Here is a 21,507-nt window from a genome sequence, read left to right on the forward strand (position 1 = left end):
ATTTTTTTAATGCTGTTGACAAATAAGAAAGAAATTGCCAATGCTTTATTCAGGTAATAGCAAAAAGAAGGGGATTTGTAATTAGAGGGGGAGGTTGAGTTTATTTAATGCAAAAGTTAATACAAATTAAGCAAATAGCAGAATTCACAAATGATCAACCTCATTTTTGCTACACCACAACACTGACAATTAAAAGGAATTTTTAACTTCAAATCAATAATGTCTTTTCTCTATGTTGAAAGAAAATGCTCAACCCCATAAACGGTTCATCATTATTGAAAAGAAATTTCTCCCTTTTCTCTTTAACTGACAATATAATTCACAATTACATCCAAGACTCAAGTACAACACCGTTCGGCATCACATCAAGATCTGTGTCATTAATCCCAAAAACTTCCTGATAAAACTCCAACAGTTTCATATGTCATCTTCACTTGCTATACTTCATTGTCTCTATCTCAAAACCAATTGTGGGAAACTGCTTAGCATAATCCTCTACTTTATGACGAAGATTCGCAATCTCAGATTGAACGTGTGCATCAGATTGCATAGCAGCCACAAAATCCTTCAACTTTGTACCTGAACTTAATGTAACCAATAACAAGAGTGAACTAGCATAAGTGACATCAAAGATATCTTGCTATGCTTTAAAAACTGCAAATATCATGACAGAGCACTAAGATGCAGGAAGGTAAGGTGGGGTCAACCTTTGGTATTTTCCTTAATTTGTAAGGCTAACTTGACTGCCGCATCAAAATATTCAGCTACTTTTTTAAAATCTTCCTCAACAAACCCCCTGGATGTGAGAGCAGGGGTTCCTGAATCACGGCAAGATAATCTTTATCTACGTGTAATTATAGATTCACCAATAAGCAGGAAAAAAGATGACTGACAGAAACCATACCCATTCGAATGCCTCCGGGAACCATAGCAGACACATCCCCTGGAACGGTATTTTTATTGGCAGCCATATGAACTGATTCTAACACCTTCTCAACCCTTGAGCCATCAATGCCCTGTCAAAAAGCACAGCATTATAAAGAGCTTTCCCCATGGCGGTATCAAACATAAATATTACACATCAATCAAACCCAATTAAAATGTTAAAATATTTTACAATCTAGGGTTACCAAATAAATACTTTAAGTACCTATCTCAACATTGGAAACACCCCATAAAATAACTTTGTCATTTTACAAAGATTTGGGAAGTTTTTGATTTGTTTGAAGGTTCAAGAAGAAAAAGCTTTTTAAATTCTTGACACGTTTCTAGTAGTTTGGGTTGGTAGAATAACCATAATGTTAGATGCCAATTTCTAACAAATTACTAAGAAATAAGATAGCATAACTATCATATTAAGTCTATCGATGTCTATAAGATTTCTATTTCTTGTTTAAAGAGAAAATCTTATCCTCCTGTGATTCTACTCTCTCAATAAAATTTCCCTTGCATGAACAAACAATTGGTATGAATATGTCATACTATTTTCTGTTCCCTCCTAAATCTTCAAGTGGGCTTTACACAATAGGCATCTTTTGAAGTCAATTTTGCCCATACTAGTAGCTGATTTCCATTTTCAGTACTCAAAGTAAGTTTACAGAAAGCATAGAAAGGTTGTTCTGAACAGGTTTATTAACATGTACAAACAATTTGGCACCATCTGGAATTCTTTTTGAGAAAAGAATATGACCAAGAAATTTTCAGAGGAAAGGATCACACCATTTACCTTGTTTCTTAAGTTCACTAACACCAAATGGTTCTCAGTTCCACCAGATACAAGTTCATAGCCTTTCTCTAACAAACTCTGGAGTTCAATCAACACAGCAGAGTCAGCACTAACAGTCAAAAAATTTAGGCTAAACCATTAGTAGAAGAGACACCTAATAACTAGTTTGCAATACACTGGTGCACATCATACAAAGGCATTTATTTTACCTGTGCAAATGTCGAGCAGTTACTAAGAACTTGCTTTTGGTAATTCTTGAATTCTGGTGTCATAGCCTACATTCACAGAAATGAAGAAAGAACTGAACTTACATCAGCCCGGCAACAAAAGAGGCACAAGAAAGATGATTATGCTTTTATAGAAAAATACATATTTGCTACGAAAACTATAACGAATTGTATCTTTGGCTAGTGAATTAAAGAACCTGCTTCAGTGCTACTGCTAAGCCAGCAATAGTGTGATTGTGAGGACCACCTTGAAGTCCAGGAAAAACAGCCTGGTTTATTTTGTCTTCATAGTCATACAACACCTGTAAGATGGAATCCAGCCAATTAAGAACTTTTTCAAGTTATCCAACTTAGAAATTGTTAGAATTAAGAACTGACAGAGCCTAATTCAACCCAAAAGCTAGCTAAGAGCGGGGAGGATTGCTCAAGACATTATAAGGGGTGCTTTGAATCTAGCAAATGTGGGATCTTAGCAAATCCAAAATAACGAGAATTGCTTTAAGAAAGTATTAAAAAAAGTATATCAAGAAACATTGGTGAACGCTGTCTACAACTAATAGAGAACTTATATGAGATATATTCCTTTCTCAATCCCCCCTCCCCCAAAAAAATAAAATAATAAAAATTAAAAAAAAAAAATTTTATCACTAAACCCCCTTGATAGTTTATTTTAAGTGAAAATGTAACTTTTTATGTTAAACCAAAGAAACATAAGTATTAAACAAGTATATCAAGAAACATTGGTGAACATTGTCGACAACGATTGCAAATACAGAACTTATAATTTTTAGGGAAAATACATTTTACATTCATGAAGTATAGCCCTTTCTCAACTTCCCCCCACCCCCAAAAAAAGAAAGTTTTATTTTTATCACTTAACCCTCTTCATAGTTGATTTTAAGTGAAAATGTAACTTTAAGTTAATTCAAAGGAACATCAGGCACATGCACACCATTTGACCTCACCACTTCAAAGAAGAAGTTTATCTTTTATCAATTAGATCCCCCCTAAAATAGTTTATTAATCACTTAACCCACTTGAAGTATGGCTTTAAGTGTTGGGAGGTTAACTTCCATTTGATTGAACTGAAAAAGAGACGTTTTGAGATAAGAATAAGAGAGCCTATTTGGATCTTTTTTTTAAGCTAAAAGCTATTTTTAAGCTAAAGCTAAAAGAAGAGCTTAAAAAAAAGATAAAAGTTGTTTGGTGATTACATAAAAAATTTAGCTTAAAAGCTCAAACCTCATTTCAAGAAAAGTTGATAAAAGTTTTAAAAAAAAACTCCTCCTAGGAGCTTTTAGCTTTTTACTTCATTATTGTTAGAATATTAGATATGATATGATTAGATATGATTAGATATGATTGGATTCCGTCTTATCCGTAAATATTATGACTGTATTCTGACTGTATTAGGATTAGGTTTGGGCCTTTCACTTAAGCCCATTAGGGTCTCTATATATTGTAACTCTCTGACACAGATCAATACACAACATATTATTTTATATTTAAGTTGGTACCAGAGCTCTTTCGTTCTGGGAACCCTCGCTTCCGCTTAGAAACCTTGTTTTTTGCTTTAAAACCTAAGCCCACTGCTTAGGAGTCCTCTTTCTTGCCGTGCGTCCTTCCGGCAAGCCTTCTAGGGTTGTAAACAGCCTCTGAGTGATTTTTTCAAACGCGTCAGCACCTCCGACGGCCACCGGAACCACCGCCCGTCGTCAGAATCATTGTTCAGGCAACCGGAGACTTTTTCCGGCGACTTTTCCGACCAAACTTCACGCGATCAGGACCTTCTCTTCCCGGCGACCAGGTCTGTGGTGGTCCGGTCAGCAACGCATCTCCCACGCGCCGTCACGCGCCACCTGTCTTCTCTGCGCGTGGGCTTCACGCGCCACCTTCTGCCGGCGCGTGAGCACTATTCCGGCGGCTTTTTCCGGCCGGTCTTGGACAGAGAAGCTCGCCTTCTCCTCCCCTTTCTGGATCTGTGATTGTTTCTCTGTGGGTCTGACCTTAGACGCGTGGTTCTTCTTGATTGGATATCGTTTGCTTTCGTTTACGGCTTTTATATTTTATCTTTAAATGGCAGCAGCATCTCCTGATCTCTCGGAGGTTAACTCTTCTTCTATTGTTGCAAATATAGCTCAGTCAGACAATGCATTATTTGGTTCAGGTTCGGACTATGCTGCACTCCAAACCCCTCTCAGGAAGGCTTCTCCTCAGTCTCAGCCTTATACTGGTAATCCCGTTGCTTGTGTTTCTCATTATACATCACTTGGCACTTGGATATTTGACTCCGGTGCTACCGATCATCTCTGTGGTAATAAGGAACTCTTTACATCTCTTACTTATTCTGATCATTTACCGTCTTTTACCCTTGCGGATGGAACCAAAGCCCCAGTTCGTGGGATTACAAGCTCGTCCGACCTCTACCTTGGCCCTGACATCTGTCTATTACATTCCTGGCATCCCTTATAACTTAATTTCTATTAGTAAGTTGATCCACTCCCTCACTTGCACCATTACTTTCTCTAAGCATTCTGTTTCTGTGCAGGATCCGGGTACGGGGAAAATGATTGGAGTGGGTCGTGAGTCACGGGGGCTTTATTATCTGGATGTGCCTCGTCCTTCAGTAGCATGCTCTCTCACAGAATCTCCACAACTTATCCACAGTCGCCTTGGTCATCCAAGTCTTTCAAAGTTGCAGAAAATGGTTCCTCTTTTGTCCGGTCTTCAGTCTTTAGATTGTGTGTCATGTCAACAAGGGAAGCATACACGCTCCTCTTTTGCCAGTCGAGTCAATAAACGAGCTGATGCCCCTTTCTCTCTTGTTCATTCAGATATCTGGGGTCCAAGTCGTACCTTGTCTGTCTTAGGTTTTCGGTATTTCGTTATCTTTATTGATGATTTTTCCCGTTGCACTTGGACCTATTTAATGAAAAATCGTTCCGAGTTATTTTCCATTTATAAAAAGTTTTCTACTGAGATCCATACTCAATTTGGTGTTTCTATTCGTATTCTACGTAGTGATAATGCTAAGGAATATGTTTCTATTGATTTTTCTAATTTCTTGGCCACACAAGGTACTTTACATCAAACTACTTGTCCTTACACTCCACAACAAAATGGGGTGGCTGAACGTAAAAACAGACATCTCATTGAAACTGCCCGTACCCTTCTTATTCATATGCAGGTTCCCCTTCACTTCTGGGCAGATGTTGTACTCATCTCTTGTTTTCTCATCAATCGCATGCCTTCATCTGTGCTCCACAATGACATTCCTCATAATCTATTGCTTCCAGATGTTCCTCTTTATCCTCTAACTCCACATGTCTTTGGTTGTACTTGTTTTGTTCATGATCTCACTCCTGGTAAGGATAAGTTAACATCCAAAGCCTTTCAGTGTATCTTTCTTGGTTATTCTCGTCTTCAAAAGGGTTATCGTTGTTATTCTCCCGACCTTAAGCGTTACTTAGTTTCCGCTGATGTCACTTTTCTTGATCAACAACCCTTTAATTCTATCCCATCTCAGATGTCACAGGTTGATCATGTACTTCCTGTCCCTTTTCTTGACTTGTCTTTGCCAGCTGCAGGTGCTTCTATTCCAGATGAGCAACCTATTGCTTCTATACCTGAGGACCGTCCACTTCTCACCTATCAGCGTCGCAAAACTGTGCCTCCTGTCGACTCGACTCTTGCTGACTCATCGCCCACTGCTGTTGCTTCTTCCCCTCCGGATCCTCCATCAGAGACTCTTCCCATTGCTCAAAGAAAAGGTACACGTACTACTCGTAACCCTTATCCTCTTTATACCTTTTTGAGTTATGACCGTCTTTCTTCACCTCATTTCACCTTTGTTTCTAGTCTTTCTTCTATTTCTATTCCTAAGACCACAGGTGAAGCACTTTCCCATCCAGGGTGGCGCCAAGCAATGCTTGATGATATGACTGCACTTCATTCCAATGGCACTTGGGACCTTGTTTCTGCTCCTCCAGAGAAGTCTATAGTTGGTTGTCGCTGGGTTTTTACTGTGAAAGTTGGACCTGATGGCCATATTGATCGTCTCAAGGCACGTTTAGTTGCCAAGGGTTTTACTCAAATCTTTGGCTTTGATTATAGCGATACATTTTCTCCGGTCGCTAAGATGGCGTCAGTCCGCCTCTTTCTTGCTCTTGCTGCTGTTCGTCACTGGCCACTCCTTCAACTTGACATCAAAAATGCCTTTCTTCATGGTGATTTACAAGAAGAAGTTTACATGGAGCAACCACCTGGTTTTGTTGCTCAGGGGGAGTCTGGAAAGGTGTGTCGTCTTCGGAAATCCTTATATGGTCTCAAGCAGTCTCCTCGAGCATGGTTCAGTCGCTTCAGTTTTGCTGTTCAGGCGTTTGGCTTAATCCGCAGTAAAGTTGACCATTCTGTGTTTTATAGGATTACATCTCCTGATAAGTGTATCTATTTGTTAGTCTATGTTGACGACATCATTCTCACCGGAAGTGATCAAGACGGAATTCGTCAGTTAAAACAGCATTTGTTTAGTACATTTCAAACAAAGGACCTTGGGAAGCTGCGTTACTTCTTGGGAATTGAGGTGGCGCAATCCAGACAGGACATTTCTATCTGTCAAAGGAAATATGCCTTGGATATCCTAGAAGAAACTGGTATGTTGGTGAGTAAACCAGTTGATACACCTATGGATCCTAATGTCAAGTTATTGCCCGGACAGGGGGAGCCGTTATCTGATCCTGGACGTTATCGGAGGCTAATTGGGAAGCTCAACTATCTTACTGTGACTAGGCCAGATATTTCTTTCGCTGTTAGTACGGCTAGTCAGTTTCTTGATTCCCCTTGTGATTCACATTGGGATGCTGCTGTGAGGATCCTCCGATACATCAAAGGAGCACCGGGAAAAGGTTTGTTGTATTCAGATCAGGGAAATACAGAAATTTGTGGTTATTCAGATGCTGATTGGGCAGGATCACCCTCGGACAGGCACTCTACTTCTGGCTATTGTGTCTTCTTTGGAGGAAACTTAATTTCGTGGAAGAGCAAGAAACAACCTGTTGTTGCTCGATCTAGTGCAGAAGCTGAGTATCGTGCAATGGCAAATGCTACCTGTGAGTTAGTCTGGTTAAAGCAGTTGATTCAGGAGCTTCATCTTTGTGAACAGAAACAACCCATGACACTCATCTGTGATAATCAAGCTGCGCTACATATATCCTCTAATCCTGTCTTTCATGAGAGTACCAAACATATAGAGATTGATTGTCACTTCATTCGAGAAAAGATTCAGTCAGGAGAAATCAAGACTGCTTTCGTCAACTCCTCTGATCAACTAGCGGATGTTTTCACTAAAGCTCTTAGAGGTCCTCGGGTTGAATACATTTGTAACAAGCTTGGTGCTCATGATATATACGCACCAGCTTGAGGGGGAGTGTTAGAATATTAGATATGATATGATTAGATATGATTGGATTCCGTCTTATCCGTAAATATTCTGACTGTATTCTGACTGTATTAGGATTAGGTTTGGGCCTTTCACTTAAGCCCATTAGAGTCTCTATATATTGTAACTCTCTGACACAGATCAATACACAACATATTATTTTATATTTAAGTATTATAAAAAAAGCTTTTTTTATTATAAGATTTTTGTAAAAACCTATTTTGCCTATCTTCTGCTTATAAGGAGAAGAGAAGCTACAAAAAAAGAGAATCCAAATAAGTACTAAGAATAAATTACATGAGGGTTAAGTAATAACAAAAATACTTCAAGGAAGTAAGTTGAGAAAAAGCTATACTTCACTGGAGGAATGTATTCTACCCTATTTATTAACTCCTTTTTTTCCTTATAGCATTAAATTTAGAATTTAAAACTCACTTCCTTCCCTTGTTTATTTATCTCTTTCACACCCTTCCTGAAGAAGATCATAGCCCCACGTGGTCCACGAAGTGACTTATGTGTTGTGGTTGTTACAACATCTGCATAATCAAAAGGAGAAGGAATAACACCTGCAGCAACCAATCCACTGATGTGTGCCATATCAGCCAACAGAACTGCTTTCTGCTTATCACATACCTATAAGAATTCAAGCATAAAAGATACAATATCATCGTCACTGAATTGTTCTAAACATCCAATTTCTACGTCTCAGTAATCATATATAGTTTACCTTGCGAATACGTGCATAATCATAAAGGCGAGCATAAGCACTAGCACCAGCAACTATTAACTTTGGCCTAAAAAGTGTAGCACTTTTCTCCAACTGTAGATATTAAATAAGTCAAGCCATTATAGACAAGTCCAAGCCCTCAGTATGCATGAAACAGCATAACCTTTGTAAATCTAACCCCTGACCATGTTCAGGTTTTATTTTATTTTTTCATTTACAAGGAAAACTTCATGTTATAATCAAGAATAGATATTAGAATGATGAATTCTGTGGCAATCAGCTAATAAGAGGATAAAATACTTTGAACCTGGGCCCGAAATTATTAAATTTTGAAAAATCTGAACAAATATGTACTGGCATTAGAACATAAAATAATAAATGATGTGCACAACACATTGGATATTTTTTTTCATCTAATGAAATAACGATTAACATTTAACACAGAAAACTCATCAAAAGCAATTAGTCAAATGACTAAAATTGGATATCTGATAGGAACGTGTATTAATGAGAAAGAAAAATGGAGTCCCCCTCTTACAATAGGTAAAACCCCTTTTGATTACACTGAAAAAACGAAAAAATAAGATAGAAACACCTGCAGAACTTTTGAGGATCTGCCCACCTCCCTGCCCAAAGAGCCCCAAAACCGTTACTCAAGTTCTTGATACCACTCTCTCTTCTTAATCCATTCCCACTACCCGATTCTGCCTGTTCCCACCTGCCATATAAGCAGGCTGTTACAAAACAAACCCAAAACATGCCAATTGCACACCTTTCCCTTATACCCACACGGGTCCCCCAATCCTCTGCCACTATTCCTTTTTCCCCCACTGCATACCCTAGTTATGGGAGGGGACCAATCAACATCCATACGTCTAAGATTCATAATCGCTAAAATATTTTATAGGCTAATTATACCATAATTTCTGCAGAAACATTCTATAATTAAACATCAAATGTGAAAATACTTTAACTCGTTGGCAAAGATAACAGTGACAGCAACTGAAATAGAAACAGTGCTGACTGCTTAGAAGATTCTCTTTGATTGAAAGGAAATATCCACAACATAGAAATACAATGGTACCTGCCTACCTGGTCATAATCAATATAACCAGTGCTCTCATTCAATCTGTACGGCATTGTTTCAAAGAATATAGATACAGCTGATATCTTCTTGGTGTCAGTCTGCATGACACAAACATATAATTGAAAACTTATACACAAAGAACATGTCACATTGCTATCATAATTTCAATAAGCGAACATCAGAATCATCCCAAGCTAAAACAAATACATGTGTTGCATAAAAGTTTCAAGAATGACATCATGTAGCATATAACAGTTGCTACTTCCTCCAGACAATCCTAAACTGACACAGGTCAGCTTTCAGCAATAACTAGGGAATACAAAATTTATAAATCAATGATTCAACAGAAAAATAAAATGTGAATATAGAGCCACAAAATAATGAAGGAACACTTTGAAGTTGAACCAGACAATAAATTTCTGCCTGTGTCTAATCCAACTAAGGCTATAAAATTATTTATACAGCCCAAATTTAATACAGGCATTCAATCACTAAAAGAGATAGTAGAGGGAAATGCTAATGGAAGATTGTGAGCAAGGTTAGATTAGGGGACTTTTGGTGAGATTGAAGAGCAAGGAGGTATCTCATTTGCAGTTTACAGATAATACTGTTCTTTCAATTTCATAAGATGCAGATATTTTTAGAAATGTTTTGGCTCTAATGAAATTCTCTTAGATTGCTTCTGGTCTTTGTATTAATCTAACTAAGAGAAGTTTAGTGAGAAATAATTTCAATCACAAAGTCTATGTGGCTGGATTATGATTTCAAAATTTCCATCCATAAATTTCTTCGCCCCTCACCTTTTATGGGAAAGGCATGTTTTTCTTGGCTTCCTTGTGAGTTTATGTTCATGGGTTTCTTAAGGGTGTTCTGAGGTGTGACATGCGAAGGGATCAGGTGGCTCTTTTGATCTTTTTTCTTTTCTTTTCTTTCTTTAATAAATAGTTTCTTGTAACAATAGAAGCATTCCTGATTTAAATTTTTTCTTTCCAAATAAATTCTTCTCCTATCCAAAAAAAAGAAAACAAAAACAAAAGCCATATATTGATCACTTGAACACCTATTAGGCCAAACAAAACATCATACGAGCTATTGCTACAACATTCATTCATCATGTCTTACTGCAGACTTGCTATAATTTTCAACTCATAGCAGCAAGTGCAATAATGATCACAACTGATAATCTGAAGCAGAACTTAACCTGATAGCCATGTGATAGATGCCCACCATGGGGAAGATCGAGTGCCATAATTCTCTCATGAGGTTTCAATAAAGCAGTGTAAACTTGGAAGTTAGAAGGGGATCCAGATAATGACTGCACGTTGACTGTCAAAAGTAGAGTATGTAAGACCCTCCAAAGAAAGCATATGATCAAAATTTTGTTCAACCAACTTGCGGAGTAAAATAATAGAGAAAATGCACAGTAAGGCGTACTATATTTTTATTCTATCATAGGTTTGATTCATGTAATCAGCCTCACGCAAATGCACACTAAGGCTACCTATATAGACCCACGCCATGGATCTAACCCTCCACTCCACCTAGCGCATAGCAGGAGCGTTTTGCAACTGGCTTCCCTTTATCATACATGCATTCAGCAACCAAATTCGGTTTGTAGCTTATGCTATTAGTAGCAGGATAATTACTTCCTGTTGACCAGAAACTAAAGCACAGAACCCAATAAATGTGGGATCGTATTTTTTTAATTTTACCAATAAACAACATTGAGAATTTAAAACCAGAAATCAACAAGGTAGAAATGAAGTCAACACGCGCACATGTGTAGATGCACACATATATGTATGAATCAATTCTGTTACAAGGAATAAAACATCAATGGATATTTTACTAAAATCATAAAGGGCTGTTTTACCACAAAAGAAACCAAAATCACTTGAAATGTTCATTTGAACACAGTAAAAATACACTTTGTGACTGAATCAAATATACTTGTAAATGCCCGGAATCAGGTACCTTGAATCCGTGATGAATAATCAGAGCAAGATAAAAGCACTTATATTATATCTCCTATAGTATATTGGCAATGCTTTGCACTTTGCAACAAAAAAGTAACAACTGAACAAATACAAATTATAACTTTCTCAAATTCTTTGGCATGACGCCTTTACGCACAGAAGACCACTCTTTTCCAGAATAAGAAAACTCAAATTGCAACTTAAATGTCTTTGCGCTTACGTACCTCCCCATTTTGCTGGATCCAACCGAAAAGCTTCTAGTGCACGCTTCTGACATAAGGTCTCAGCCATGTCAATGTACCTGAACGGAATATAGATGTATGCACAAAATCAATATACCAATCCATTCTAAAAATTTTAATTTGAAACAAAACATTCATAAGTAGATCCACATACTCATTTCCTCCATAGTATCTAGCACCAGGATACCCTTCACTATATTTATTTGTCATCACCGATCCAACGGCTTGCATCACTGACAGCGACGTGAAATTTTCTGAAGGAATAAGTTCAAGCCCCTACACATCCATATAGAAACGTCCATAAAAACCAACTATACGGAAAAACTGAACACGTTAGTCTTCGTTTGATTCTTCAATAAAATAAAATAACAATTTAGAACCAAACTTCCATCGACCTTCCATTGACGAGCTTTTTCGAGTTCGATTATGTCTGTGATCTCAGGATCCACGATCTCGAGAGGATCGTTGAGCTGCTTTATCCACTGCGTTTTTTAGGAGGGTGGAAAATTCATCAAAATAGATGCTAACGAAAAACATATAAAAGCTATGATGCAATTAACGGAATAACTCAGATTTCAATTGGAAAATGAAGAGAAGCAGAATCTGGAGTGGCTTACTTCAGCGCGAGACTTTTCTTTTTCTTGAGCGGAGAGCGAAGAGGACTGCAAACAAAAAACTCAGCGCAAGAGAATATAGATTTAACGAAAAGAGGAAATACTGAGCAGGTTTTGAGAAATGATATATTACCATGCGATAAATAGAAGCGGCGTTGGTGAAAGATGAGCTTGGTTTGTTGATGGTTGAGGAAAGTCTGCGAAGAGCCATGGCCATTGCGATGCTTATTTTGTCTCTCGCAACAGGGAATGGTGTTGTGGTGGTTAGGTTCGAACTTCGAAGACTCGTATGGGTATATATGTGTTGGTGGTAGAGGGTTGGTGAGAGTGAGACTGAGAGCGAGGGTGAGTGGGTGAGCATGTTGGTGATGATTTTGATTTGTATTTTTGTAAAATGTGGGGTCCTCCTGCATATCGAAAAGCGGGACACTAGCCACTAGGGCCTTGGTTGGCGCAAGTACCATCGAAACGGCCAACGGGTACCTCACACGACATCTTTGGTAATATTTTTTTTTTTTGAATTTTTGTAGACTACTATCATGATAGTTAAAATCTTGATTTATCATTATAATTTTACTTTTTTATAATTTTTTTATATTATAATTTTACGTTTTATGCTTTTTTATCCCCTTTTGATTTTACGTAAAATTTCGATTTTAACTACCTTCTCTGCCAGAGTGGAGCATTGCAGAAATTCCTAAAATTATATCATCTGTTATAACTTGGGGGTAAGATTACTAGAAAACTGATATTGAAAATTCTATTTACCCACATTTGCTACAAGAATTGTAAAAAAATTTCTGAAAAAAATCAGATTTCCCAAATTAATTTTTGTGAAAGAAAATGTCAACTTAAAATACCACTTGTTGGATGGTATTTTTAGATTTTCATTAGAATATTTTCTATTTTTGAGACAAAAATACCTCGAGGAGTAGATGAGCTTCAGACAAAAAGTTTCATCCTCCTCCTCTATCATCTCTCCTTAATTGCAATCGGCGACAAGCTTTCGAAATCCACATTCTCCTACTTGGACTCCGTCGGTCAATGGCGGACCTGCACTATTGCCCACGTGAGCAAGTGTAGACACTAACTTGCAAAAGTAATTATTTTTTCTATTAAAAAATTGATTTATTTTGCCTCTGGAGTTGCCAACTTATAAGCAACCAAATGCGTTCGGTCTCCCAATTATTTATGACCTGTATGTTTGAATAATAGATATGTTATACTACATTCTTGAAATTAATATTGTTGTGCTTATATTTGTGTCACTGTGCTTATATTAGTTTAGATTTACTAAATTGATACTTTCTCTTGTCTTAATGGTTGGTGTTGTGGTCATGTACCCAAAAGTCACATTTTTAATTATTATATTTAACTTTTTGCAAATGCAAGATAAGGCTATTTACCATATATCTTTTCATGGATTTTGTGTATGGTGAGAGTTTTTTAAAAAAAAAATTGGGGGCAGCACCCTCGTCACTAAATGTGCAGACATAAATACAATTTTCTAGGCCCGCCATTGCTGTTGGTGAGGTGCAAACGACATCTTTTTTGTGCATCCAATGCACCATACATCTGTCAAAAAAAGAAATTATTTGGAATTTGATGAAAAATACTTAAAAAGATATGGATTAAATGGGAAAAAACTTTCTCTGTTTAGTAAAAAGATGTACCCACTTGGGTACATCTGATGTATAAAAGAAATTTTCATAGATGACCACTGTGTCGGAATTGAGCAAGGGAAAGAAGGTTGTAATGTTTGCGGTTAGGCGTTAGGTCAATTTGAGTGATAAGTTTGTGGAGTTGGGTGTTAGATCGAGGCATTGCGTGCTCTTAGCTAAGGATGGAGTTGTGAAGCTCTTCAATTTGGAGGAGGGTGGTGCCTTCATCTTTAGCGGTGTCGAGGATCTCCTCAAAGTTATCTGGATTGTTGTTGTATTTCTTGTTCTTCCTATTTCTCACCATTTGTTTTTTCTTCTCAGATTACATGTATTCTTGGACATAGAATTGAAGAAATACAAAAGTTTATTTTAATTTTAAATTGGACAAGTTTTGAATGAAAATGATGGATAAAATAATTTTTGTAAAATCACCTCACATTTGCAATAATATTTGACAACTAATCAAACGAATTAAGAAACTTGAGCCAATATTTTTGGTCTACCAAATAACTTTTTGGTAATATTCTCGAAAAATTTAATTTCCCTGCATATTCTCAAAAATTATGATTTCTGGAAACAATTTTTTTTTACTCGGCATGTAAAAGTACTATGTGAGAAAATGTAATTTCTTATATGTTGAGAAATAGAGAATGTTCTTATACGCATCTAACTGTTAGATGGAGTTTCCACGGTGGACCGGATCTACCTAAATAATTCTCTCCAGCATAATTGTAAATCTTGGATAGTCTGGTTCAGTCCGAAACTGTGACTTGGGCTTCTGGCCGGGCTGCATATTAGTCCTCTATTGTTTATGGGTTAAACGTGATCAAGACTTGATGAACTGGATAAAATTTAAGAAATTAGCTGGATTGAACCGAATAAAAATCGGCTGCTTTAAACCAGTAACTAATTAGAAAAAGAGTGGCTGATTTTATACCAGAAAAATTTGACCAATTTTGTGAAAAAAAAAAAAATTATATTTTTTGAGTGAATCCTCTCATATCTTATATAACATGATCATGTTATTGTGAAAAAAAAAATGTAATTATAAAAGAGTAAATAAGTACTGATAACGGATGAGAGAAAAAAAAATTAAGATAAAAAGTTATCAAATCATTACCATTGATTTATTTATTAATGGTTAGGACTATCTCACATGATTTAAATCAATAAATTTTTTGTTTGATCTCCGTCTAAATTTTTCAACTACCCAATACAATGTCCATGACGTTATTAGGTTAATAAATTTTTAAAATAAATACGACATTTGGAATTTGTCAAAAAATAGAGAGAGAGAAAAAAAAAAAAAAACTCAACTCAAACAAACCTACCGAAGTTGGATTGCTTTTTGTCAACTTGAGTATATTCTTTAATCTTTACTAGTTATGGCATCTTGCATGGTCTCTTTTTTCTGTCTTTGTTAATAGGGAAATACTACTCTCATTTTACATGAGGTAGTTATCTCATTTTCTCTCACATCGAAAATCGCACCCCTTCTTTTTTCTTTTTCTTTTTTACTTTTTAATGGTGGACCCCACTTAAACTCTCTCTATAGCATGAGATAATACTCTCATGTAACATAAGATTAATATTCCCCTTGTTAATATTATTATTTTTATCATCTTAATCGTGTACTATCCTCAGCAAGAGCTTTCCTTTTTTGCTCCCGGAGCCCAGACCATTGGTTTTTTTTTTAAGAATAGAAGCAATATCGAAGTATAAACACGAACGGATTTTCTTCTCCTACTACTAATAAGTATATTATTATTTTATTTAATCATAGTTAACTATGGTTAAATAAAATAATAATATACTTATTAACTACGGGAGAAGTGTAAATCCCATTAAGTTTTTGACTTGCCAGTAGATTTTATGGTAAAATGACGAGCGAGGGAAAATGTGGAAGTATACTTTTGCACGTATTTGTTGGATTAGGTTGTTTGGGCACTTTGACTATTGTGGAATAACACTTCTGCAAATTAACTGTTTGATTAATTTAAAATAGAATCACTTTTGAAAACTAATTGCTTAAAACGACATTAATATTAATGTAATTTAAATTTTAAATTGAAATGGATTGAAATCATTTGGAAAATGTGAGACAATTATGTTCGTAAAAGTAAAAGAAATATTATCTTACATTTTGGAAACTCAAATGAGAGTTTAATGAACGTGATATATTCACAATTTTCGATGTAGTGAAGAAACCATAGTTAGCTAACCCTTGGGTTCATTTATTTTAGATTTTTGTAGAAATAATTAATAAAAAACAATTTTGAAATTACTACTGTTAAAAAATAGGGACAAGATCAATTTATATTAGTATAAAAGTAATAAGTCTTATATCAAATCTTAATCGTTGATTTGCGTGTATCTAACGTTTATGATTTATTGAAAATTAATAATTAATTAATATAGCCTGATAAATCATAATTGTCATATTTATATAAATCAACGGTTAAGATTTGAAATAAAACTTTTTATTCTTACACCGATTTAAATTGATCATATCCCTAAAAAAATTAGTATTTGAAAATAAAATTGCTTTTTTTTGGTACATAAATAAAATTACTTTTAAATGTAAATGCAAATATGTTTTATTGTAATTTGTTAATCTTTGGGGCAAATCCCCTAACTTTATGAGGGTAAGGGTGAGTTTGTAGTCAACTTTATTCTTGTATTTTGCAAAACGGTGCTTCTTAAACTCTAAACCTTGACTTTGTCGTAAAGAATACCCTTACCATTTACGACCCACGGTTCTTTCTTAATTTTATAAATTTCAGACTCGAGTTTACACATAAACGTGTGTAACTTGTTTAAGAAATTGATTATACTCATCACAAAATTAATTTCTAGGATTAATTAAAATCTTAAACAAACTATACACGTTTCAATGTAAACTCATTTTGCTCACCACTCCCCATTATTCTATGCATAACCAAGTAGAAAATTAAAGAAATTGATTCAAGCAACATCAATACTGTATCCAAAAAAAAAAAAAAAAAGCAACATCAATACTGGAGTTGCTTCGTTATGCTGTATCACAAACGTTCAATGATGAAAATCAGTACGTTACATTGTTGTACTTTTCTACAAGTAATTTTTTATTTTCCAAACAGTCTAAGAAAACTTGGAAATAGGAAAATGCCAACTGTCACAGAGCATTAAACTTGAGAATTAAGTGCTTCATTAAATACTAAGTAACCATTGCAAATACTAAACGAATATTAAGTTCACAACAAAAAGTTTCCAGTTATTCCAATGAATAACCAATCTCTCTTTGTTTTGGGTACAAATTGCTTATACACTGGAGCAGATCAGTGTTCTCTGTACTCCGTATTCGCTGCATGAACCATTAATAATTTGTATACAGATATATATATATATATATATATATATATATATTAGCTTACCTTCAAAGCTTCAACCTTATTGCTACTTGAGCGATTTAATTGAATTTGAAGATGAAGGGGCTGCATATCTAGCAGAGAATCCACGGCGTGAAAATTCTTCGGCGTTGTTCACCCAACCCTCATCGAAGTTCTGAGCATAGCTTAAAGGGTCATATCCAAAACCATCAATGGGTTTGTAAGTGTTGGTTCGCTTTGTCCATGGAAAATTCAATTTGAAACACCCCCAACACGAAAGCAAGCCTCCGGGTGCTGTTCTTCTAGGAGATGGACTTTTATCCATGACTTCGAGATAGCTTCATGGAACGAAACTTCAGTACCAAAGGTTTTGTGAGGCCATTTTTTGTTACCTACTTTTCTTTTGCTAATGATTTTGAGTGTGTGGTATAGAATAATATAATTTACGGAATCTAATTAATGGTCAAAAGAGTGAACACTTTTGGGCTTGGAAGAGATTATTGGAAGTTAAAGAATATAAACTTGTCGTTTTCCCCAGTTATTTTTTGCTAAAAAACAATGTTGCTGAGACAAGGATTTGTAACTGTGACCTTTTATGAGCCTTGCGAGCTACCCAGTTGATCCATCTAGAGTGTGACAACTAATGGACAAATAAAGATTGAATGCGCCCTCCATTTATTTTACTTGTGCAAAATTTGAGCTGTTTTGGTAATTTAAATTCTGGTGTCTTAGCCTACATATAGAGAAATGAAAATAATAATAATAATAATAACTTAACTCACTCTTATACTCAGAGGCTTGTTTTTGTGTATTTTAGATTCTTTTGATTTTTTAACTAATAGAAGTTATATTTCAAAACTTGATTTTGAGTATTTTAGATTTTTTTGATTCCTTTAATAATGGATTATATTTTGTTTACTTTTTTTGGTTATTTTTGTATGCAAATTGATGATAATTTTGTGATCTTTGTTTGAATTTTCATGATTGATCATCATCATCATCATTGTTATTTTTCTTGTCGATTAAAAAATATATGGATAAAATAGTATCTTTAAGCATGTTATGAACTTAAAGATGACTGTATGTCACAAATTTTTAATTCTTATATTATATTATGACATATTGGTTTAACTTGAGCAATTTCATGTCATTCAAAAATTGGATTAATATAGTTTCATATTGTTAAGAAATTAGATTGAAAGTAGCAATTTCATGTTTTTTAGAAATTGTAGTAATGCAGTTTCATGTTGTTGATAAATTACATTGAGGATCGATAATAATTAGTATGTTATAGATTATAAAAAAAAATTAGTATGTTATATACGTTAATCACATTTTGGTACTAATTTTTACTACACTACTAGCCCATGATTCATAAAAATGTAATACTTATTATATGTGAGTGTGGAAGATCATATGTTACATTATTTTCAGTATATTGACCGTCATGTTCCTATGATAAGATTATTTTGGATTGGATTGGATTGAGATGTTGGAATTGAAATATTACTTTTACAAAATTGTGACCACATAAAATGATTTTCAAGTTATTAACTTGATTTAGTCGTTTTCAAAACAAAATTGTGACCACATAAATTAATTAATATGGCTCAAGTGAGAGACTGATAATTTTTTTTCACAATATATGGCTTTATTAATTAATTATGTTTTAGTATTTCAAAATATTCAGGTTAATGATATTCCAATTCAATTAATTATTAATTCAAGCCCATTGTGATCATGTTTTGTTTTTGTGATTATGAAATCTGATTAGACTTGGTCTAGTTGGACAACAATGTAGGCTTTAGTGTGATCCTGATTACATATTTTAATATTTCAAAATATTAAGGTTAATAATATTCCAATTCAGTTAATTATTTATTCAAGCCCATTGCAATCATTTTTGTTTTTGTGCTTATGACATCTGATTAGATTGAGACTAGTTGGATAACATAATAAGTTTTAGTGTGATCCTGCTTTTCATGATGGGTGGACTCAGTGGATACAGAGTTACAGACTAGACTCTTTTGATTACGGCATTCGAACTTCCTGGCTAGAGTCTTTCTCTCTATAACCTAATGTCTTAAGGTTTTGGGTTGAGATATAGTGTCGAGCTCACTTGCTACAGTTGGTAAAACTTAGCCTATTAGTGATGGTCCCTAGCGATAGGTTCCCCCTAGCCCATGGCACTTAATCAACTTTAGAAGGATATAGATCCTCTCATTTGAAAATAAACATGATATGGTCATATGGACAATCATTATCATTCAAAAGTATATCAATGGTATAGATCCTCTCATTTGAAAATAAACATGATATGGTCATATGGACAATCATTATCATTCAAAAGTATATCAATGGTGATAAAGGAAGACAGAAAAATATATATTAAAATAGGTAGTTACAAAATTATAACCGTTGATTTACCTTTGTATGACGATGATTGTTCATATGACCATGTTATATATGTTTTTTTTTAACACGAGAGAATCCGTTTGTATCTTACAACAAGTAGATGGACAAGAAGGATTATTATGCTTTTACTTATAAATATTTATTTGCTAGGAAAACTATCACGAGAATATTGTTTTTTTGGCTAGAAAATAAAAACCCAACTGCTAAGTATGCAATGGTGTGACTGTGTGGATGGAAGTCCAGGAAAAACAACTCGATTTATTTTGTCTTCATAGTCATACAACATTTGTAGGATGAATTTAGCCAACGAAGATTTTTTTTCAAGAACTTTGAAATAATCCAAAATGCTTAGAAATTACTTGAAGCAAGTATTAAACAAATATAGCGATAAAAGTTGCATATAAAAATATAATGCAATTCCCAAACTCCCAGAACACTGCAATCTGGAAGAAATTGTGGGAATGGAAAGGGCCAGAGCATATAAAGTCAATGAAGTGGTTATCACTACAAGGCAAACTACCTGTTCGAGAAAAGACCATGTTAATTTGATAGTTGTTGTTGTTCACTTTTATTAATATACTATTTAATTTTAATTTAATTGTTTATCCAGTATTTTTTTGGATTTCTGTTGCTCAATTTATGTATTTATGTTCATTTGGAATTCTTGTTGTTTACAGGAAAATTAACAAAAGTTTAATACATTTTTTTTATTTTTTTTATTTTAATTCCAGAATATGTGGCCAAAATTTTCAAAATTCACTTGCAAAATTCGTAGCCTATTGCGAGAAAAAATCAAAATGTTCCCTTGCAAATTTTGCAACGAAAATTTAATACAGCCCTTGCAAATTCTGCTACGGAAATTTGCGAGGGAAATTATACTCGCAATTTCTGTCGCAATCTGCGATGAAAAAACACTGTAGATAGGTTTGTTGTTAGCGAGGGAATTTACTTTTTTGCAAGGAAACTTTTCTGTAGCAATTTGCGAGGGAATTGTCATATGACAAATTTCCCTTGCAAATCTATTTTCGACGAGGGTTTTAGCGAGGGACCGTGTTCCCTCACAAATTTTGTTGCAGACAGTTTTTGCAAGGGAATTTTTCTGTTTAGCAAGGAAATTTTTCCCTCGCTGATTGTGAATTTTCTAGTAGCGCAGTAAATGGAGCAATGGTCCGAATGTTTGCCAAAGTTGTCCCAATCAAGAGGAATCTATTCTCCATGTGTTGGGTGATTGTAAGTTTGCCTGTGAGATTTGGAATGATTGGTTTAGAGGGAGATTGCCACATGAATTCTATATAGGCTGGAAACAAAAGACTAGTTTGAAAGAAATGTGATGAAGAAATGGTTTTCTTATAGAGCATCTGATTGGAGAGATATATTTTTTCCTACATGCTGGTTTTTATGGAAATGGCGAAACCAACAAATCCATGAAGATGGTTTTCGCAGACCTTCCAGAGGTTTCATTCTGATTTCGGATTTTATAGAACAAATCAAGAAGGCCAGAATGAATGCTACTTTGCAAAATGCATCTTTTGTCCCCACCTTACGAAATTGGATGCTTCCAGAAGAGGGATGGTTTAAGCTCAATACAGATGGAGCCTCATCCAGTAATAGGAATCAAGCAGCATGTGGAGGTATTTTGAGAGATCATAATAGCATATTCAGAGGAGGATTTAGCTATAATATTAGATATTGCAACTCACTAGATGCTAAACTTTGGGGTATTTTAAAGGGACTTGAATTGTCATGGGGTACAGGGATAAAGAAGTTGGTGATCGAGAGTGATTCTACTATTGCCATCAATTTACTACAAGACAGACATAAAGATCCCAAGAACTCAAGGATAGTCAAACAAATCTGAAAATGGTTGTCAAAAGACGGGACCATACGTTTCAAGCATATTTGTAGAGATAGTAATTCTTGCACTCACTAGCTAGCGAAGTACTCTCCTAGGACTTGTAATATGATTAATATCTATCAAGCTCCCCCTCAGCGTTTACTAGAAATGCTGGAAGAAGATAGGATTAGGG

The 21,507-nt window shown here is 35.1% G+C and overlaps 1 protein-coding gene across 1 annotated transcript; it reads right to left on the reverse strand.

The window, feature by feature from the left end:
• Nucleotides 1-76: 76 nt before the first annotated feature.
• On the reverse strand, nucleotides 77-12,294 carry LOC133303468 (serine hydroxymethyltransferase, mitochondrial-like). The gene is made up of 15 exons (XM_061503379.1): nucleotides 12,170-12,294; nucleotides 12,040-12,084; nucleotides 11,818-11,904; nucleotides 11,577-11,698; nucleotides 11,405-11,481; nucleotides 10,406-10,530; nucleotides 9,210-9,302; nucleotides 8,118-8,210; nucleotides 7,826-8,023; nucleotides 2,151-2,255; nucleotides 1,936-2,001; nucleotides 1,727-1,804; nucleotides 905-1,016; nucleotides 708-818; nucleotides 77-579 (listed from the first exon to the last, which is right to left on the reverse strand). Exons 1-15 carry the CDS (start codon nucleotides 12,251-12,253, stop codon nucleotides 431-433), a joined length of 1,545 nt encoding a protein of 514 aa, XP_061359363.1. The 5' UTR covers nucleotides 12,254-12,294; the 3' UTR covers nucleotides 77-430.
• Nucleotides 12,295-21,507: the final 9,213 nt, after the last annotated feature.

This window comes from Gastrolobium bilobum, unplaced genomic scaffold, assembly GCF_033153095.1.
Source record: "Gastrolobium bilobum isolate Gb01-03AN ecotype WA unplaced genomic scaffold, APGP_CSIRO_Gbil_v1 utg7546, whole genome shotgun sequence".
NCBI lineage: Eukaryota > Viridiplantae > Streptophyta > Magnoliopsida > Fabales > Fabaceae > Gastrolobium > Gastrolobium bilobum.